Source organism: Dendropsophus ebraccatus, chromosome 11 (genome assembly GCF_027789765.1).
Source record: "Dendropsophus ebraccatus isolate aDenEbr1 chromosome 11, aDenEbr1.pat, whole genome shotgun sequence".
In the NCBI taxonomy this organism is placed as follows: domain Eukaryota; kingdom Metazoa; phylum Chordata; class Amphibia; order Anura; family Hylidae; genus Dendropsophus; species Dendropsophus ebraccatus.
Genome location: NC_091464.1, coordinates 88019195 through 88042888, shown reverse-complemented (window position 1 = coordinate 88042888; position 23694 = coordinate 88019195). Strand labels below are relative to the sequence as shown.

Genomic DNA, 23694 nt, shown 5'->3' with positions numbered 1-23694 from the left:
ACTTTTCTTGTGTCTCTGGGTCCCAGCCTGACAAGTACAGTATATACAACATAAACACAACATTAGGTCCTTCAGAGTAGGAACTATTCTTAGCACCTCTGTACTCTTGCTCATAGAGGAGATCTGGAGCAAGGAACCCTCTATGACATCCATACACTGTATCCTAACAGGGCATATGGACCAGGTTGTCATGACCAATTTAACTGTACTCAGTAGTCTTCTCCTGGAAGTTATGTCAGCACATTTGCTAATGTGTTTGCTTTGTGGTATGTTTTCATGCTGCTTTAGTGTTCATTCTTGGTTTCGTGGCTTTGGATTTATTTGATAATTTGGACTCTGTGATGATTATATTACATAATTTATGTCTAAACTCTAAATTGTAATATTGTAGATATTTTTAAGTTTTCTTTTTTTTCATAAAAAAAGCCCTTTCTTCAGTTTAATTTGGCATAATTACTGGAAATGATGCTTTCTATATTACAGTTTGGTTGACCAGCTCGTAAAACCGTTTGGCTTGGTTCAGCGTTTTCCCACAGTTTTGGCAATGAGAGATCACATGTAATGGATTTGTAGTTGTTATGATTGGGCACAGATGTTACTTGTATGTCTTTTCACCACCATAACAATAAATGTTTCATATATAACAATGCTCCTAATTAGAATATATGGAGATATTAGAACTGCCTATCATCAACCCCAACTCAAACTGGAAACAAGAGCTCTCTTATTATAACTAATCCCAGCCTGTTGCATCTAGAGCGATATCCGATGCCATCACATGGAGCCAACAATTTCTTCCATATTGTGAAGACTGGATCTAATTATTTTTTAAATCTATTGTATAATATTATTATAAGACCCTGTATATAGCTTAATGGGCAAACCCCAAAAAGCTTGTTATGCTGAGCAGAAGGCCTCGAAGACAGTGAATTCTCAATTAAATGTTCATTTAACCGCTGTGTTATACAAAGGCCCTTCATGTCCCATGTTTCATCTAGTGAGGGACATGAGGTGCTGGTACATGAAAAAGGAATTCTAAGCACATCAATAGAAAATCCCTGTGTGTGTTCCAAGTGGCGACGAAGCTAGAATACTATCGGCTACTGCACAACCTATTGGCTTTTTTCAGGCAATCATAAGGTAGGCCAATATACTCAACGGTTGACCATGAGGGTGTCCGATAAAAACAAGGATCCAAATAGCATGGTGCTTTCCTAAGGCTGCCGCCATTGTGTTATAGCAATTGGCAGGGGTCTCTTCAATGGCACCCTTTCTAGTAGTCAACCCATTTAGGGTTTTACGAGGAACCTCCACATAGCTGACTTACTATAAAGTCCGGGCGACATGAACAATCACTAAATTATTCTTAACACCCTTTAATTTTATCATTGTCGACCACACATCAACTTTTTACACCAACTTTTTCTCGTTCCTTGGCTGATTGCTGACCCTTTTTACTTATTGCTCGGTTTGTGTAAAAGGGCCATTACATATGCATATACTTTAGCCTAGCCGAAAAAGTTGGAAAATCAATCCAAGTGGGAAAAACATCATCATGTAACAAATAAAACTACAAGCATGTGAGCCCCATTACACTTGGTCCAATGCCAAGCAGCCGGCTTCATCATTTTACTGACAAGTACACATTAAGTTTTAAATGAAGTGGAAATTGTGGGGTCCTGTATTAAAGCAAAAAAGGCTCAGGACTATATAGCAGATGACAAGGCTTGGGCCTCAATATTAAAGTAATAAATACTAAAGACTTCTAATAGGGCAATAAATATGGCTACATGGCTTAAAGTTCTAACTTTCTAAAGCTAGATAGAGGATTATAAATAAAGGAGAAGAAAGGTGGAGGAAATAAAGTGTATCCTTAGATATTTTCATATAAAAATAAACTTTTTCCCCAAAGTAAAACACTTGACGTCATATCCTACTGCTGTACACAAGGCTTTAGGTAGCTGATTTGCTGCATACGTTCTCGAAAGCCAATACAGAGAAATTTGCAGAGAACTCCACACCTTAGACCGGTTTAGCATGAGAGTGTTACCGTTTTTTTGAGTCTCATGATCTGAACTTCATTCATGATCTGACCATCATTTTGGGTCATTAGTAGGGTTGAGCGATTTTGTCAAACTGTTCGGGTTTGGCACCAAAATCATTGATACAGGAAAACCTCTTATGGCTATGTTCTCACAACTTAAGTTCTGTATTAATCACGGCTGTTGCTGTACAACGGCAACAATGGACGTGATTCATACAGAACTTACATTGTGCTGCAGGATAAGGGAACACATAGTATACACTCCGGCCGGGATCGCTAACAGTGCTGCAAAAAACTGACATGTCAGAAAACCTGTCAGTGCACACAATGGAACAAGCGGCTCCGGTCGCTCGCTCCATTGGATACAGCGGCATATTGGGATATTGGCATGTGTGCTCCCGCATCTCAATTCATCAAGAGTAAAGATCATCCGTCTGGGTGTCTTACAAAGTGCGAACATGACCTATGGCTGTATCTCGAGGACTCCGTAGGACGGCATTCAACTTCTCCAGCCACTGGGAGTCAAATGCCCAGCGTTCAGGTTCAGAAAACATTGCAAAAACTGAACAATTTGGCAAGTTCACTCAACCCATGGTCAGGCCAGATCTTGCGTTTTAAGTACTATAAATTTCTGTGTATATTCTGCTTTGGGAACAGACCCTAATTTGGCTTATAAGATTATTTCCAAGTTGCATTACCCAGTGAAACCCATAGAAACTTGAGAAAAATATACATATTCCATGCATATGTTAGGTGCTAAGTGACAAAACACCATTGACTGCCATTGCTAATCCTCTAGGGTTGTCACCAAGCTTATCTTTTATGACCCTTCTCCAAGCTATCCAATATCATGCCATTACATTTGTGAACTACTATAGAAAGCTTAGTGTATTGATCTTTATGTCTTTACCGATCTTTAGGTCTTCGACGCTGTCTATAGCTGGCCCACAGTCCCAATGAGCATCAAACTTTAATATGAATCTTGCTGCATAGATAGTACACCAGGTTACAGGATAATATTCTATACAACAATTTAATATTGTTGCAATTTTAGAAAGGGGGGGGGGAGTAAATTACAGTTAGCCAAAAATACATGGGTTTGTGTTGACCGTTTGCCACCGACTAAATATATCCTTGTGGGAAAATTGTATCTTCCTCTAATGCAGATTTCAGATTAAATATGCATTGCTTACATTGGCCGCCTTTACAACACAGAGATTGTGATTTGTGCGTAATGATAAGTCCTTATGAACTATTTTGCTTGGATCTGCACTTTTTTTTTTTGGTTCAGAAGAACAGGATATCTCATTTTAAAGGGAATTATTTCAGTTGTAAGGCCAGTTTTACACAGATTTACTACTACTGTATTTCTGCTGAGTTCAGTTTGGTTGACCCACAAGGCCCTAGAGTGTTGGGGTGGGAACAAAGAGATCACGGTTCTTGGAACGATCTCTAGATTAGGTGGATTGGCACAAAAGGAAGTAGTAGGTAAAAACCTGGCTGCTTTATAGCAGACCAGGAGGACAGAGGTGTAAATAAGCCCATGGCTAGATATGGCTTCTTATCAGGATCCTGAGCGTACCTCTTTTTTGTAGGAATGTAGTATAGACTCTGCAGGACTTTATAGCACACAAAAAACTGATAATAGGCTTAGAAACAGACTGGACTATTAGAGTCCATTAGGTCTATTTACTAGAGACATTGACATGATGCCCAACTAAGGACACCATATTGGAATTTTTAGGTTTTATCTTTATTTTAGTGCATTACCATTGGACCTTAGGCAATCTCCAATCTCTTTAGTCTGATGATTCCTACAATGTTTAATCAGGTTGGGTTGGAAATGTACTGATGAACAAAACTTTAAAAATAAACTATTCCACTAGGTTTATAAATATACAGCTAAGGACTTGTCTAAGTCTTTGGTTTCTTTAAAGAAGTACTCTAGGGAAAAAAATCTCTTGCCCGCTAGTAACATACCTTGCTTAGTCATGCGGGCTGATGCTTCTCTTACTGCGCAGCTTTATCTCCTTGTTAGAACCCCATTCCAATTCCACTGGGTGCCCACCTAACTCTCCGCATCCCATAGCTACTGTAGAGTCAACCGTAGACTCTTACCAAGCGTCTATAAATACATAGGGAAAGTGACTTCCAGTCTATACCGCAGTAGCTTCAGGATTTAGGTAGTCATGTGGGTAAGCAGGGGCACCAAAACTAGTCTTCTTCGAAAGATAAAGCTGCCCAGTCATAGAACCATCAGCCCACATATGTTACTGTAAGGAAGTAGGAAGAAAAAATTCCCGTATTGGTCCTTTAAGTATTTTCTTTGACTTTTTTTTTTATAAGGAAATAATCGCTTTCACTGCAAATATATCAGTGGATATGCGCTGACTATGGCAATAGTAAATGAAAAGAGAATACAATGAATTAGATGTGAGCGGGCAGAGTATGTCAGCGTAGTGATAAGTGGTAGGGCTGTCCTCTCTTTCCTGTCATTTTCTCCCATGATGTATATTGATTGTGCCCACAGTCTACAAGTCCCACTAATGAAAACGAGCTAAGACATTGATTTTCTCCGACTAAGGAGGGAGGATTATGTGTATTTTGTCTGAGTGATTGTTGTGCTGTATACTGATTGAGTTGCGTTACTGATACCGGAACTTTATTGATTTTCTTGTTTGCTCCACATATTTGTGTTTTGGTGATTATGTGAGACCTAAATCACTTCCATAAGCAATATTATTATTATTTTTTTTTCTTCATACAATGTATCTGAAAGGACTCATGGGATGTGTTATATATCGAGGATATTAAATCTGTAAACAGGACAAAATGCACTTCATATCAGCATGAAGAGGATATGAGTAGTTTTATTTTGAGGTCCCTGCATGAACCAATAGATTCCTATAAATGTCACAGAGCATTCACTAAGCTGATCTTATTAACAAGCTCTGGAACAATGTTACAGTCATGCCTAGAAAGTCGCAGATGCTGTAAAACATATGTGGAATTACAGTTAGAAACATAGAACATTGTCGGCAGAAAAAGACCACTGGGTCCATCTAGTCTGCCCTTTTAGTATTTCCCTTCTTATTATCTAAGGATAGATATATGTATATACCAGGCAGGGTTACATTCTTTTATAGATTTACCAACCACATCTGCTGGAAGTTTGTTCCAAGCATCTACTACTCTTTCAGTAAAGTAATATTTTTTTTTACATTGCTTCTGATCTTTCCCCCAGTAACATCTAACTGTGTCTTGTTTTTGAGTTCAGCTTAAAAAAAACACACAAAAAAAACCACTTCTCTCCTGAACCTTATTTAGTCCTGTAACATGCTTAAAGGTTTCAATCATTTCCCCCTTTCTCTTCTTTCCTCCAGACTATACAGATTCAAATCCTTAAGTCTTTCTTGATATGTTTTGATATGTTTTATGCCTGACACCCTCCACCATTTTGAAGTCCGTCTTGGGACCCGTTCTATTTTATGAAGATATTTTTGTAGGTGAGGTCTGCAGAACTTGACAGATGTGATGTCACCAGAGCTCTATACAGTGGGATCACAATCTCCCTCTTCCTACTCGGTATATCTCTAGCTATACAGCCCAGCATACCCGCGGGAGTTGTCCTTTAAAATTTTTAGAAAAATTTAATTTGGACAACCATGCCCCACACCTAACTTTGAGGAAGTTCACACCATGGTTTGGCTACCCTGTTAAAAGGATTTTTTTTCCCTTTCAAAAATGGAAAAAAATAAATAAATAAAAACATTTAATCAGGATAGCAAAACATGTTGAAACAATGTTAATCCAGCATTTCCAATGAACATAACTCAATCAGTGATGACCCTTAGCCATAAGTGGTTCCGTTTTCATCCATTGGTCTGTTTCCGACGTGGTCTGTTATATAACTGGCGGTAACCTTTCGTAAAACACGTTTAAATTTGACTAACTTCTCTTCGGAGCTCTACACAACCTCATACTTCTGCTAATTCTTTTTCCTTTAGCGCTATCCAGTAAACCTGATGGAATCCTGACAGACCCATTATTAATCAGTGATAGAAAAACATGGATAATAATGATGGATACTACCTGTCCGCCCTGTAATGGGTCTTATACAAATGGTAGTCATTACACCAGTGTAAACATTGCTTTATATCAAGCTTCCAAGAAATAGACATTGATCATTCTATAAATGTTTGACATCATAAAAAAAAAACCCTAGAGGCCGTTTGATAAACCTTGATTAGTTTGTAATTTATGTTGGCAAAATATTTATTCAAAGTGGTTATCTGGTCATATAAATTGATGGTGTATCCTGATATTAGATCGGCAGGGGTCCGAATCCTGCACTCTTGGTGATCAGCTGCTCGAAGAGACTATTAATTGTCTTTGACATTGAAGAGGCCATGGCAGTGCTCCACATCTGTGTTGTGTGGAGATATATATATATATATATATATATATAAAGTTGCCCGCACACAACAACACAGTTCCAAATTTGTGTGGGTCCCTAACCTAAATAGCACAGTGCCACATGGCAACCACCATCGGCACTGGAACAGCGCCAAGGAGGGGAGTGATCTGATGGTGTAGCAGCCCGACTGCAGCAATAATAACTTCTGCATGGCATCACACCAAACAGAAGTAGATTAGATGGCTCATCATGTGCTCTGAAGAGAGCTAGGTACAGACTCTATATAGAATTTATAATTAAAAACACCTGGATGTGGAAGGAGTGCTGGACTGCTGCAGAGCAGTGTCTGTGGGGTGGTGGGGACCAGGAGGCTAGGTCTGGCAGCAGTGAGGTTGCTGCACCACTGGGTCATTAACTACTTGGATGCTGTTATTGTGGCGGCGGTAATCGCCGTGTGGCACTGACCTATAAGGGACCGCACAAATTGTACCTTGAAGCAGTGTGTGCACTTTGATCAGCTCACTCCTAATGTTAGTATTAATAATGCTAAAAAGCCATTTGGATGTGCGGACGTATTTGTTTTTTCTCTTCATGGGATTATTGTTATAGTGGTATAAAAGTCTTTACACAAAAGAGTACCTATATCAACTGTAAATTTTTGGTTGGAAACATAGCAGTCTCCTAGGTGCTACACAAGTTCACACAATGTATATTTTCAACTAATCACGGCCGTTGTTGCTAATTACAACACTAGCCGTGATTAATTGATAATATACATTGCAGTGAAGTCAGTTTTGTGCTGTCTCTATTCATTGAATAGCAGCCACACAAAACTGACTGTGCACACAATGTAAATTGCTGCTCCGGACGCACTTTACATTGTGTACTATGGGTTATTGGAATGCAAGCTTACCCGTATGTGCCTGCATCCCAATTCAAAAGAAAAGAAGTTCATCCGGACGCTAATGCAGTACCGGCCAGGTGGAACTTCAATGACACCGGCCGTTCTGTCACATGGCCAGGTCACAGAACGGCCATTGTCTTAGTGTGTTTGAACCCGGCCTTAGGCTGTAGCACTTTAAATCCAAGCAAAAGTGCCAACATATATGATACAAAAGCCATGAGTAAATGCCACTCATACTTAATTCACATTTGGCAGTAAATCAGATGGCAGAATGTCATGTTGTTTTGCATTATTTTTCTAGCCATTGGGTTCTAAGACTTCAAGCAGCTTAGTATGTTGGGTGAAGAAAGGAATGAGCCATCAAGACCTCTTAGTTCATGGTGCACAATGTGTCTTAATATTCCTGCTGAACGTATCTAATTAATAGTTCTCCCCTGTTTCTCTGTTAATAATTTTATCGGAGATTCCTCTGTAGAACATGCCGAGTGTTTGTTTTATAATCTCCCGGCTCCTTTGTGTTCCCGGTGTTCCTTTCTAGGAGACCCTGACTATTTCATTTCTCTGTTTCTCGTTCTGACCCACCAGACCACCTGAAAAAATGAGACCCTTTGCGGGATGACAAATAAACACGTCTCGTAGGTTAACTGGACGCAGACAGATATCTCATTCCGGGCTTGTTTATTTATTTTTTATTTTCTCTTCTTTTGTAGTTAATCTGCTGGATTCGAAAGCAATTCAGGGGGAGCTGGGCTGGATCTCCTATCCGTCACACGGGGTGAGTTTACTAGACTGTGAAATGGGAAAATGCTGTTTCAGAACAATATGCTATTTAACGACTGTTTCCTTTTTCATGGTACGCTGCAGAATTGCTAAGCCTCTTCTGGATGTCAAACTAGAAGGAGAATTTTTTTTTTTCAGCACAGGAAGATGGTTTGTGTTTATGTCTAAAATACCTCTAGAAGATGCTTTATCCAGAGTACACGGCCCCTGGGGAATACTCTCATTTTATCACATCAGTAACCCTTGATGGCCCTGTGGCTTTTACGTATAGCAAATTTTTAGCTCCAATACACAATAGTGACCAGTTATATTTTTATAAAAATAAAGCAACATGATGTAACTCAGTATAATAATACTATGACATAGCAGCCTATGCACAACCTATATAGGATATAGGAGCTTCGTACACAGATAACATGCCGTGACAAATCACCATTCGATAATATAAGAAGTCATTTGCACTACCGTTTCAATTACTATTGTGGCCATTTTTCAAACCCATCTGTTCATAGACACACATTGATGGTAGCACTTCCCCTGTTTACACATAGGATAGGATGTAGTGCTGACAAATGATGATTTTTATATTGGTGTAAAAAATGCAGTAGGGTGATGGCAAATCCATTGTGTGTTTACAGGGGACGATGACCAGTCATATACATTTGTTGGGATATATATATAAAAAAAAAAAAAAAAAAATGAAATGAATAAAAAATAAAAATGAAAGGGGTACTCCAGCGAAAAATGTTTTCTTTCAAAAAGTGCCAGAGATTTGTAATTTACTTCTATTAAAAAATCTCAAGTCTTCCAATACTGCTCTATGTCATAGACATAGATATGCAGGACATACAGCAGATGATAACCACTGTACTTGAAGTCTTGATATTTTTTAATAGAAGTAAATTACCTGGCACTTTGGACACCAGTTGATTTGAGATTTTTTTTTTTTTTTACTGGAGTTGTCGTTTAAACTAAAAACTAGGTTGTTGTGGTCAATATATTTTGGTATGGCTTTGACAAGGAGAGACATATCACAGGTATAAGGGAGAAAGGAGGTGGAGGGATTTGCCCTTTGTGCACATGACCCTTGACCCAGACACATTACTCTGGCAGTGACCCATTGTAGAAGCTGAGCTGCAGCCCTGTTACTGATTAAGGTTATGTTCACACAACGTCTTTTATAGGCAAAAAAAATCAAAATTTTTTTTTTTATAATGACGGCCATTAATAGCGATCAAGATTATTAATGATGCCCGTCATTATTAATTAGCAACCGCTATTTCACCTAAAAAGACATTTAGGGAACACAGCCTCAAGCTATGTTCATGAACATTATTTGCAGCCGTCATTGCCAATAGACTGTTGTCCAGAAAGATGGCCATCATTTTTACATAGTGAAAACATAGCCTAATGCTGCACAGGCATAAAGCAGCATGATACCCAGTTTTTTTTGTATATTATGCATACTATACATAAAGTTTAATTACTTTTTTTATATAATGAAATTGTGGGCTATAATTTGTTGCACTTGGATGCCATATAAAAACTACAAATTGAATACAATTGCATCTCATGAGTCCAAATTTGAAATGGCCTGTGTCATTGCCAGCAGCATAAAAATAAGCAGAGTAATGCAATGTATACAGTAAAAAGTAAATGAAAGCATTTAGAAAGCAATTTTCTGTGACATAAGAAAGTCAGGGTTCAGTAACATTTCTTCTGTGTTGTTTCTGCTATTTCTTAGTCCTTAGTGTGTTCCAGGATAGCTGGTGACTGGAGAGGAGCAGATTTACAATAAGTTCTGATTTGCAAAACACTGAGCGCTCAGCATTTGACTTTTGGTGGTTGGAGAAGATAGATGAGGCCCTAGGGCTGCCTGGAAAACGCGGATACATTTTATGACTTATGGCTGTATCCATGTTTACCAAGCAGCACTAGGGCCTCATCCATCTTCTCCAGCCACCAGGAGGCAAATGCTGAGCGCTCAGTGTTTCGAGAATCGGAAAAGATTGGTGACAATCAATATGGAGGGCCTTTTAATGCCTCTATATACCTGTATGCTGAATTACATCAACTGCTTTGCCAGTTAGTAGTCAAATAAAGCTGGGTAGTAGTAATTAGAGTTGATAGAACCTAGGGAAATCCTAGGTTCTATAGAACTGGAACATTCACGAACCTGCCGCATTTGATTGCTAAAGCCTTCCTGGTCCGTAGGGAAGGAGAAGCATGCTCAGGGAACGCCTGGAATTCCGGGATTCGGCCTATTACCTAGGCTGAATTCTGGAATTCCAGGTGGTACCCAGGCTGTCTTTTCCTTCCCCACGGATCGGAAAGGCATCAGCAATCAAGTACGACAGGTTCGTGAATGTTCAAGTTCGATCGAACCTAGGATTTCCCTAGGTTTGATCAACCCTAGTAGTAATTAGATTGCTGTTTTTTTTTTTTTGCAAAAAAAACTGATGAAAAACAGATGCATTTGTGTGCATCCATTTTGATCTATTTTTCCATTGAAAAAAAAAAAAAAGGTTCAAATCAGATCAAATCTGTTCAAATCAAATCAGTGTGGTCGTACACATTTTTTGGGTATATTTTAAAAAAATATATTTATATACTGTATAATGAAAGTCAATGGAAAAATGCATCCATTTTTCCATCTATTTTTTTTTTTGTAAAAAACCAACCAAAAAAAAAAGGTAGTGTGAACCCAGAGAAAACAGATCACCACAAATCTAATGAATACATAGACTTGATAGAAAAGGATTGGGATCTAGCCCTCCAGTTGCTGATGCTCAGTTATAATAGTCACTACATTGTGTCAGTCTATACATTTTTTTTTATAATACAATGTCTGGAGCACAACTGGAGATGTCTAAAGCTTGGAAACCTGTCACATCTTTGTTCCCTTATTAAAAATATGCTGCAATTTCACACCCCCAAATCCGACTCCACTCATTACCAAGCGGCTTAATCCAGCTGTGTTTCTGCAGCATTAACCACATACTTGGCAGTTGACCTAAAATTCTCAGATATGTACTTGGCGCTCGTAATGATACCCAGCATCTTTAAAGTTAGATTTTTAACCCGTGTCACTTTTCTGAACTCTCCGAAAGCCTCTGGAGTAACTTGCTGACATCACCATGTAAAGCTGCTACAGTCAAAGCAATCTAAAGGTTCACTCAAAACATAAAATCGAAAAATAAAATCCACCACACCATGTTTATATATTTTATCATAGAGTTAAGAAATAAAAAAAGACTGTACACAGACTGATATTATCCCATACAGTGGTAGAAACTACCTAGTGGGAGAGGGGCTTACCTACTGGAGTGACCATATACAAGAAGATTACATACCGCCGCACTTTACCTTAAAAGCTTAATCTTTATTGTGTCCAAAAACACATAACAGGACGTAAAGTAACACATACTCCAGCACCCTCCTTACATTTCCCCCTTAACAGTGCCGCAAGCAGTAATAATGTCACTTTAGTGGCTCCCCGCAGTAAATTGGGTAGGTAAGTGAGTTGGGAGAAAGAGGTGGTAGGTCTCTCTAATAAATTGTTACTCCAGTAGATAAGCAAACCCCCTTCCCAGTAGGTAGTTTCTCCCACTAGGTAGTTTCCCCAGTATGGAGGCATCCAGTAGGCAATTTCTCCCTCTAGGTAGTTAACCCAGTATGGAGGACTCCAGTAGGTAGTTACTCCTTCTAGGCTAAGTAGTTCCCCACTAGGTATTTTCTCCAGTATAGAGGCCTCCAGTAGGTAGTTACTCCCTCTAGGTAGTTTCCCCACTAGGTAGTTTACCAAGTATGGAGGCCTCCAACATTTAGAGTCTTCCTCTAGGTAGTTTCCTCACTAGGTAGTTTCCCTGGTATGGAGGCCTCCAGTAGTTAGTTTCTCCCTCTAAGTAGTTTTCCCACTAGGTAGTTTTCCTAGTATAAAGGCCTCCAGTAGTTAGTTTCTCCCTCTAAGTAGTTTCCCCACTAGGTAGTTTCTCCGGTATGGAGGCCTTCAGCAGGTAATTTCTCCCTATAGGTAGTTTCCCCACTAGGTAGTTTTCCCAGCATGGAGGCCTCCAGTAGGTAGTTTCACCATATTGTATATCACTTAATAAGCCATTTTAGTATGAAAGTTGCCATTGGTATATCCACCCAGTCAATAATGCTGCCAAACTTAGGTAATTGTCACATGGGCTATATTCACACTAAGTTAAAAAAAAAAAAAAAAAAAAAGTCCTCTTTTTTGGTTTAAAATGACGTCCGTTATTACAACATTTTAATTGACCTCAATGGAATGTATTGAAGTCAATGGAATAACGGCCATCCAATGCACACAGTAAATAAAATGATGGATGCTGATTGCACAGATGTGAAAATAATGATCATGACAATTATTTGCGGATGTCTTTTGCAAACACCGGACGTTATTTTTTAGTTGATCACACAGTTGTTCTTTTTTCACCGTCCTTTCAATGTATTTACTATTAAACGCAAGTGCGATCAGTCCACCATAACTAGAATAATGTACCAACAGGCATCATTGCACTGATGGCCGGCCAAAGCACAAAAAATGACAGACACCAACTTGACCCAACGGACATGGGGAAAAAAAAATAAAATAAAAAATGTTGTGGGAACATAGCCATCCAGTGTAGTTTGTATTTTGTCTGGGAAATCACCGCATTATGATAGTAATAAAGATGATTGAAGCCAGTGTTGTCTGCCGGGCGGCATTGGTGCTAGGCACCAATAGGGATAGGGATATCTCTGAAAGGTGCAGCATAGGATACTATATCCCATATATAATATATAGGGCCTGTATATCTACATATAACCTGCACCAGGATCACGTAGACAGAGGGTTAAATGGATATGTTTATAAAGGATGACACTAGTTTGCGTTATATTTTCACTCATTACATGTATCCAGACACAGACAGTGAAATCCTATCTGTCCCTCCAGCCCGAGTGCTTTATATCACAGGTACTTAATATATCTGTCATCATTGTGTCTGCCTCTCCTGGCACACCTCGCTGCTGACAGCATGCCAAACCTTCTAAAATAGCATTGTCTAATCTATGAATTGTTGTTTTCTCTACAAAAAGTGCAAGTCGGACTTTGATTTCTAGACAGCTATAAAATGTCTTGGAAGTATTTAAAAGATGATGAAAGAGAAGTAGAAGCTTCCCCGTGCATCTAACATGACATACGCCGCAGAATAACAATGTAACCAATGATTCTTTATTAGTAATGGTGTCTTTATAACTGAAATGCAGGAGGGACGTGTATCATAGATTTAGGAAGTTATGATATATAACAAAGATGAATTACTCTTTGGGGTCTCCTGCTAATACTCTCCTGTACAAAGTAGTTGTATTACATTAGTTGCTTCAGATTTTCATGCTTGCACAGTGCCACAGTGTCTGTAAAAGTACTGTAGGACAATTGATGTGCCACTATTTATGGTTATATCTCATTGGATTTACTGTGGGTTTTAAGTAGAACTCGATGTAAAGCCTCTGCATCAGCTTTACTGTAAGGGTTTTCTTGATGCGCAATTAAATTGCAACAGGAAGATCACACTATTTCAATAGTCCTAATAAAAAGAATAACCTGGAGCCAAACCCAGTCCTTTCTTCACAAGCAGTTCTTGCAGACAAGTTTTTTTTTTTTTTTTTTTTTGATGGGGCAGTTTGATATGAGGCTGCAAGGACTGTGCAATACTACACATCTACGGCAATGCTGGTGCATTTAAGATAGAATAGGCCAGGGAGACTAGAACTAGAAGGTACCATGGTAATTTCTTCTGTATACCCCTATACACTGACGTGAATGAAGTCTCAGCATGGAACCATTACAATAAATCAGATAATCCATTTTCTTTAAAAGGGTCCTCTGATGAGAAGTTTATTGCAGGACCTTCCCAATGATCAACTGCAGTCTGTGTTTGACTCCCCTGCAGCACCTTCTGTAGGGGAACAGTGAGCCCTATACTGATCCTAGCTCGCTGTCCCTGTCTACCTGGATGATCTACCCTTGGCGGTAAGCCCCAACTGTCTGGCGTACTCTACACTCATTGGGTGCAGGACCTATCAGCAGTACAGAATGGTCAGCAAGTAAACCAAGGGAAGTCTAATAACAAGTCAGGGGTCAGAACCAAAAGAGCCATACCATAGACAAAAAACTGAAAAAAAACCATCAATAAACAGAGCTGAGGTCAAAGAGCTGGTAAAGTGGTACAAAATTAAGATCAGGGATGTAGTCAGGAAGCAATTCAAAGTCAGGAACCCAATGAACACAGGGGAAATGCTGCTGTGTATTATCTGCCCATTATCCCTCCGGCTCTCAGTCTGGAGCGCTTGTGATTATCCCGACACTCCAGCATCCCTAATAGGCTGCCGGATCACTCGGCCTGGCCTCCATAACATGCCCCCAGGTTGCCATGTGATAACCGATCATCTATAGAAAGAGACACCCACCTTCCTCTCTGTGTGGGAGGAGAACTGACCAGCACAGGAGCGAGGTTGGGTACGTTCCTGACACCACCACAAGGCAAAGTATTACACTATTCCTGTTGCTGTGTTTTTATGAATAGATGAAGGTAGAGATGGGCGAATCTCGAGCACTCTTGGGTTGGTCTAAACCTAAATGATCTGCATTTGATTAGCGGTGGCTAAAGAATTTGGATGCGGCCCTAAGACTGCCTGGAAAACATGGATACAGTCATAGGCCATAGGCTATATCAATGTTTTCCAGGGCCCTATTCCACGGGACGATTATCGTTTGAAAAATCGTTAGATCCTTTGTTATTGGCCGATAATCATTTTGTATAATAGCAGACAACAATTCAACGACCAACCAGAAATCATTGGTCGCTTGATAGAATTTGGATCTATTTTAATCAATGATCGTTTGCAAACCGTTTGGTGTAATAAGACGTCGTTCAGTGAAACAGACGCAGGACGGCCGCAAGAGCGATCATAAGTAACGATCATCATTCCGTGTAATTGGATGACCGATTTTCAGGTCGTTTGCCATAGCGGTCATTTAAGATCGTTTATCGTTAATTGTCAAAATTTGCTTAGTGGTAATGCTGCACCCAACTTCTGCAGCCACTGGTAATCAAATGCAAAGTGTTTGGGTTTGAGACTCAGGTTCAAGATTCGCTCATCACTAGATGAAGGCGCTGGCTGCAGTTTTCCCTTCTATAAAATTTTGACTGATAGGAAAAATAAAAATGGGTTTTCTATACTAGAAAAACCAGTCTAAAGCTTTACAGATGTCTTTGGTAAGAGAGAGGTTGTTATGATATTAGTTGTACAGATCTGCCGTCAGATATCAGGGTTCCTGCGTAAACTTATTTTTTTTGGAATGATATATTCCGTAGATAAAATTTTCTAAAAATTCGACTATTCACCAAAAATAGCCTGAACTCGAATGACCTGTGTTATTATATATATATATATATATATATATTGACATATGAACCGGAATACTGTTACTTATATTTTATATCTCCAAATGACATAAGGAATGTAAAAGAACTTCTCTTGTAATAGCTTAATATATAGGTAACCGAGTACGGCACACAGTTCATGCACATGGAGGTGGCCGTAGGAATCTGTAAATTCCCTGATCACATTACTTTTATTTCAAGGATATGCTATAAAGATTCGATATGAAACATTGTGGGGCTAGTAAAAAAAAAAGTTACAAGATTTTTTTTTTTTTATTATTCCACCAGTAATGATAAACCACATATGTAAAGTTAATCGAGAACCTATGCAGGTAGAAGAATAATATGTTTGCAGTAGATCTATAAATGTTATCCATTGAAGTCTAATAAATTATAGAGAAAAAGTATTCACCATATGGAAAACTCTATGTACTGTATGTAACCCCCAGGTATCATTAATGTTAAAATTAATCAGGTGAAACATATGAAATTAACTTTAAATATCCTGTTTGCATTCTCCTGTGATGATGTCATAGCTCAGTGCAGTGACATCACTATGATTACACGCAGTGATTGGCTGTAGAGCTCAGGTGAGCAGGAATGGGGAAGAATCCGAAAGCTATGTTGACTAGTTTATTAATATAGATACATATATCACCCGTAAAACTTATATAATATTATTGGCTGGATTTTTTGTTATTGCCGTAAGCACTGCAGGCAGTAGTGAAGCCGGGCCAGCAAAAACCGTATTAAGGGAGTGTTACCTTCTCTGTATTGTCAGCCGTATATTCAGATTGTCAGTCAGCAATGAAATCCAGACCCTGAAACAAGCATTTTCTCAGTCCGTCTTTTTCTCATTTTATCTTTCTTGGCTCTGAGGATTAAGTTGACACTGTTGGAGTCCAGAAATAAGCATTCTGCGAATGAAAAAAAAAAAACTTGTGTATTCAGTGATCTACATTGCAGGGAAGGCATAGTGTAAGTATTGATGCTAGTACATGTCACTACATGCTCTGTTAGCCAAAGGTCTATCTAGTTACCACCGGGCAATGAGTCTGGTTGTCTGTATAAATTATCGGGTCTCATAGGGGGCAAAAAAACCCGATCATAATAGGGATTCTACTCACTACTCTATTTATCATTGGTCTGCATGTACGGCTAGGTTTTAAAGGAACACTCCAGGATTTTCTTTTTTTTTTTAATGAAGAGTTTTTTTTATATCAAATTTGTTAGCCAAAAACAGCATAAACAATGGACCACCACTATTACATGTAAAGACCACTAAATTGGTGTAAGTGGGCACTGGCCTGAGTCGTAATGCTATCTCAATATAGCCAAGCTATATAACCCAAAAAAAGAGAGTAATGTAGCAATAATTTTGCTACATTACTCAATTTTAGTTTTTTTTGGTTATATAAATAGATCAAATTTGGTAGATTCAGATTATATATAGGAGGCACCCCTTGGCAACAGGCTTCCTTCTCTGGAGAGAGGGATATCTGGCTTTTCCCGTGTTTTGAGACTCGCAACTGAGGCTTCACTGAGTTCTCCCTGAGTTCAGTGATTGTTGTGTTTTATGAGAGATGTTTATAGCCACATCTATTTTAAGCAGGGGCATATATACAGTAGGATTTAAAAAAAAAAAAAAAAAAGTAAAAGAAATTACACCACAATCACATTTTACTATCATAGTGATTGGATAATATCATGATACTGCTAATAAATAAAAAAACAAACTGTATAAGTGATTACAGTGCAGTTACATAGAGTGACTACAGGTGACATCACCTCTGCTGAAGTTTTTCACTCTTCCAGTTCTTTTCAGTCTGTCATAGACAATCGTTATGATATCTTCCAGCCAAAAGTTTTCTCTGTGGAGTTTCCAGTGCAGATGTCTTTGGCTCCTCACTTCTCCAGCACCTTATCCACCTATTCTCCATCCTCAATAAAACTATTCTGTTGTCTCTATAACAGTACTATCCTGTGCCTTTTGTTGTCCTTTGTGCTCTCATACTGTAACTGTAATTACTCTACAAAAACCAGTTCCCCAAATCATAATAGTGCTCCACATAATGATGCCTCCCTTTGTGCTCCACACAGTAATAGTGCTCCTCTATTTGGATCAACACAATTATAGTGCCCTTATTTTACTGTCCCACAGTAATACTGCCATCAGCATAGTTAATGTGCCACCTTAGGGCCCTGTTATGCTGCGTTTAAACTTAGCGATAATACACCTAATCGATCATTTAACGATTTTAAAGCAACAATTTGGTTTTTATAACGATCAGCGATTAGACAAATAAATCGTTAGAAAAATCATTTAAAAGATCGCTTAAACCCATCCCACACATAGGCTATGTTCACACAACGTCTTTTCATCTCCGTTTAAAATGATGTCCGTCATTTTGAGTCTAAAATAAGGAATGTTATTTAGCAGCCTTGCCTCCCCTTAGTGCACTGACGGGTGTTTGTACATTATTCTAGTTTGGTTACTAATTGCCCTTTGGATGCGGCTTAATTGAAAAGTCCATTGAATTTAAAGGGGTTGTCCGGCGCTAAAAAATTATTCACAGAATAACACACATTACAAAGTTATACAACTTTGTAATGTATGTTATGTCTGTGAATGGCCCCCTTCCCCGTGTCCCACCACCCCCACCCGTGTACCCGGAAGTGTGGTGCGCTATACATACCTGTCACGTGCCGACCACGGTCTCCGATCCTCAGCAGTGACGTCTTCTTCGGGCGGCCAGCGGATCTTCCCGAGTGCTGGCCGCCCTCTGCAGCGTCATCCGAAGCTCAGCCGCGATTGGCTGAGCATAACATTGCATTGCAGTCAGTTAAATCTCAGCAAAAACGGACGTTATTTTTAAATATGAAAATCGGACACGTTTTTAATATTTTTGAAGTTGTGTGAACATAGCCATAGGGTGAATCTTTGATAATCTATGATAAGATTTTATTTTTTCTTGAACTACCCCTTTAAGGTATTTTTTTGTGCAGATATGTAGCACTCAATACCAATAAGAATTGAAAGATTGGATTCATTGTTTCCATCTTTAATGATCTTAACATTCTTGTGATCTCAATTAAATTAAAATGTTCCTCCTTAAAATATTTAGTCACACCTGAAAAAAAAAAAGAAAAAGAAAATGTACTGAACATGAGATCCCAGCTTTTGCTGCATCTTCCTTTCTCAGATATGTACTTTTGGCAAATGTTTTGTCTTGTGATGCACTGTTAATGTGCCACTGCAACCGCATTTATCAGACTGTAGCAAATAGTGCCAGAAATTATTGGCAGTCTTGTTGAAAACATTGCTTGATGTATTAACTGCTGTGTTGCTGTAAATGTGCAACAGACTATGCAAACTAGACCTTAAAGCCTGTTCTCATCCAAGAACTACAATAAGGGTGTTGGGTGTAGTTACAGTAAGTGGGCTTCGAGTGGGCACGAAATCTACATAAATATTACTCCTTCTATTAACTGAGAAGGAATTCTGGCACAATCTGCACCAATAAATTGGCATGTCTTGTGCTATTATGTGTTTTTAACCATTTTTGCTCCTCAGTAAATGAGGGGGAGGGGATTAGATGGAAGGGGCAGGGCTTAGCAAAATATTGATGTAGCATAAGCAATAGGTGGTAGATATATGTAGATAAAGGGAAACATTCGAAGATAAAACTTTTAACATATTTACCATCTAATTGAATGGTGTTTTTAGTACAGTCTCTATTATAGATGGGACGCTCAAGGGGTACAGGTAAGGGCCCTATTCTACGGGACGCATAATCGTTAACGATAAACAATCCAAATGACCGCTATTACGAAAGACCTGAAATCGTTTGGCCATTTACATGGAAAGATAATCGTTACTTATGATCGTTCTTGCGGTCGTCTTGTCGTCGCCATTGCATTCGTCACTACTGCGAACGACCGAACGACTTCTTATTCAATGCGAACGATTTGCACATGAGCAACGATAAAAATAGGTCCAGGTCTTATTAAACGGTCAACGATTACTTGTTTGGTCGTTATTAACTGCTATTCAAACGAACGATTATTGTTTAGATTCAAACGATTTAACGATAATCTGAACGATAATCGTCCAGTGGAATAGGGCCCTTAGTATGACCACATTAGTACAGGAGCCTACATGGAACTGTCTAGGAGAAGTGACAATGGGAGGAGAGTCATACCCAGTAACCCTTTCTGCTTCCTTTAAGTGACCAGGATGAATAACCTTTAAATATGCCCATATAGCTTAGAATGAAGGCGGCCAAACCTGCTGCCTCCGGCAGGTTCAGGCGTCTGTCTAGGGAGTATAGCAGCTTCCCAACTCTTCACCAACATATGTTGTTGATGGAGAGAAGGATTGGGCATGTTGGATTTTTATTACCCAACCCAAGTGTTCTGGAATAGATAAGCTGCCACCCCGGAGAATCAATGGAGCCACATCACACTGGGGGCTAGCGGGCTTGCTCCCAGTGCACCGGGACAGGATAGTGCGCCCAAAAAGACCGGCACCAAGCGTGGGAACCAGGAGGCAGTTAAAAAAATTACCGCACCACCGGCATCCCTGCATCTGCACTGATCCATTAAGGTAAAATAGGCGTAGCGATGGACCTTATGGTACATGCGCTTTAATAATTACTGTTTACCAGACAAATTTAGGTTACCCTATCCTGGCATGTGGCGGTAGACCTAGAATGACGAGCGGGACCCTTTAGATGGTACCCCAGTAATATGGTACCATCCTTGAAGCTGGACCATGTTGCTCCCCTAAATGTAGCACTAAATTTTAAAGCATATAGTCTTCATGCAAAGCTACACATGGTAGAGGTCTTGTGTCCTCAAGTCTCCTATCCTATTCAGCTGTAAATGGTGTCTACAATTCACCAAATGCTAACACTGAAATGATTTAGCACACCCAACATATAAACAAATCTCATTCAAGAAAAATAGATATTCTGGGGAATTCGCCAAACTAGGTTTTGACAACTTTTATCTTGTTGATAAATTGTTATATATTATTTTGCCTGAAAAGTCTAATCCTGAAGAATGTATGGCCGGTGCTAGGCACTCGTACATATTCTTTCATAGACGTAGATCATTTATAATCTTATATATTGTGTGTTTCTAATTGTAGCTGTTTTGTTTCGGGCTGGTTTCACACGATCGTTATATGGGTGTATTTCTTGTCCATGTCACAGCCACAAGTCTTGGCCCAACAGCGGGTCTCATGACCTCAAATGACCACATTGTAGTTATCTATGATGCTATCAGTTCAGGTGATTTGATTGATGTCATTCATGTGAAACTAGCATAAAATGACTAAATCCTTTACTTTAAACGATCATCAAGTAAAATACACCTGACTGTCCCCATGAGCCCCCGCCATGGTGCACAGCTATAGTGGATGCCCTACATTACAGGGGACAGAACCAGAGCTAAACTGTTTGTCACGAGTGCACACATAGGGCTTCCTTTCTCTTACTTGTCTAGCCAATCAAAAAACATATTCCTCTTTTACTCTTTTACTGCTTTTGGTGCATGTACGCACAATGATTATGATTATGTAATTGTGCGGTGCGTGGGTCCGTTGGCCTCTCGTCGGATGGATTTGTGACATGTAGCCTCTAGTGCGGCGGAGGCAGGGTAGGGGGATGCGGTCTGTGGCCCCATTCTTACAAGAGAGAATGACATTGACAAACAGACGACCGAATTGTTCATCGCTCCTTGTCAGAGTCCGTTTTTTACAGTCAGCGCCGGGTGTCCCCCTATGAGTCATGGGCCCCCAGGCAGCTGCCTACCCTGTCCAATGGGAACGACTGCTCTGCCCATAGACAGTATACAAACTTTCGGATCACCACAAATCAATAACACAAATGACATAAATTGTCGATTTTATGTCATGGTCATGGCATACTTAGCTTCTATGCTGACAGCTAGAGACGAGCGAATATACAGTAAGGACGAAGTGAAGTGCTTCCTCCCTATCTGTGTTCCGCTCATCGGGCTTGAAAAAAGATGGATCCCATCCTGGGAAACTGGGAGAAGATTCCCAGGACGGGATCCATCTTTTCCCAGCACCTAGGAGTGAGCGGAGCGGAGCACACTTCAAGCGTCACAGGCCGATGAGCGGAATACAGATAGGGACGAAGCGCTTCGCTTTGTCCTGACTGTATATTTGCTCATCTCTACTGACAACAGTAAAAATGCAATCATATCCCAGCAAAATGAGCACTCTGTGGATTTCAGCATGCTCACATTTCTGCGCCATATTCATTTCAAGTGTTTTTTTTTTCAGAGTAATTTTAATTCTCTGTAACATATCTTCTAATGACTTATTGCAATGTTTTGCATTTCGATATTTTTACTGCAAAAGTTAATGGGGAGGGCAGTGTTCTCTATAGACAGAAGGCGACCCAGTCCCGGCCACATTGTTTCTCTATTTGTTTAAAATTTACATGAGCGAACTCGCATATAACCAAAGTTGGAAGTAATGAATGAGGGTGATGTAAACGCCAGCATGTGTCATGCATTCTGTCTCCTGTCTGCCATACTATAAGATATGGAAGGCAGACGTTGCCAAGTCTGTTTTCATTTATGTCTGGGGCTCCTATTGACTTTGCAGTATAAATATTCAAATATTGTTTCTCACAGATGCCAACTGATGCACAGACAGTCTGCAAAGCTACAACGTGACAAACTGAGGCAGGGAGTCGCTGCAGTGTGAAATTTCTGTACTGTTTGATGAATTGACTGTTTTTATTTGCCGCCTCGTGTCAGAGAGGCAGCCATCTTGCCTACAACAGACACAGTGATATATGGGATCTTCAGCTTTTCCCGTTCTGCTGGGAATCTTTTCAAATACCAGACGGTAATAGAATTCTGCAAAACTAACCATTTGTAAATACCAGTGTGTGCCCAGCCTGCCGTGACATGGCAGTAACAAATGTCTTTAGGTGAACGCTCTCTGTTGGTGCACAATGTTAGATTATAGTCATTTAGATCTTGGGTAAAATATTTGGGAGTATTTTAGCTTCCTAGAATAGTTTTGTGCAGGAAAGCAAGAAAACATTAATTCAGTTAGGTTTAACAATATCTAATAAGAGCAAAACTCTCCTGGACAATTCCTAACATGGACAGAGGTGGCAGCAGAGAACACAATCTTGGATTGGATAGAAGTACACAAGAAGTACTGGAAGGCCGGAATGTTTTAAACTGATGTAATTAACAAATTTATATAACTCTCTAGCTCAAGTTGATTAACATTTTTGTATACTGTGGAATGCCAATCGGTGACTGCAATGGTTTCCGGCCCCGACACTGATTGACTGAGCAGAGACTGCATACACTGACCACAAACACAGCAAACGCTGTCTACTATGTCTGGTGCCGGGGAACGGAGGGGGCAGCATGAGCCCAGGAGGTAAGTATAAGTACCTCCCTTACTGATATAGAAAACATTTTTAGGTTGGGAAACCCCTTTAGGGTGCCTTCACACATACCGACTCGCAGCGTTAATAACGCTGCGAGTCGGCTAGGTCCTGGCAGATCACTGTCAGTACAGCACACAGCGGTCTGAATGACCGCTGCGTGTATGTAATTCTGCCGGACGCTTAATCCCTTCTGATGCCGCCGGCCTCCCGATCCGCATACATTACCTGTCCTCGCTGCACTGGGTCCCGGCGTCCTGCTCTCGTGCCCGGACAATCAGTGTGTTGCCCTGACGCAGCCACTGATTGGCTGGGCGGGATAGCAGGACGCTGGGACCCCGTGGAGCGAGGACAGGTAATGTATGCAGAGCGGGAGGCCGGTGGCATCAGAAGGGGTTAAGCGGCCGGCAGATTTACATACACGCAGCGGTCGTTCAGACCGCTGTGTGTATGTACTGACAGTGATCTGCCAGGACCTAGCCGACTCGCAGCGTTATTAACGCTGCGAGTCGGTATGTGTGAATGCACCCTCAAAGAAGTTTGGCCAGACCCATTTTTTTAGCAAGTGCTGCCTCTCACGCGCTCCAGCACTGGTGGGCGCATACCGCAGCTCTGGCCCCCAGGTCCCCAGCCACTTCTTGGTTTGAGCG

The 23694-nt window shown here is 40.1% G+C and overlaps 1 protein-coding gene across 3 annotated transcripts in view; it reads left to right on the top strand.

The window, feature by feature from the left end:
- EPHA3 (EPH receptor A3) overlaps positions 1-23694 on the top strand; it is a 316733-nt gene that overhangs the window by 41194 nt on the left and 251845 nt on the right. For all 3 annotated transcript variants that reach the window (XM_069945772.1, XM_069945771.1, XM_069945773.1), the window contains exon 2: positions 8076-8140. In XM_069945772.1, the coding sequence (XP_069801873.1) occupies positions 8076-8140 (65 nt within the window). The remainder of the gene's footprint in view (positions 1-8075; positions 8141-23694) is intronic.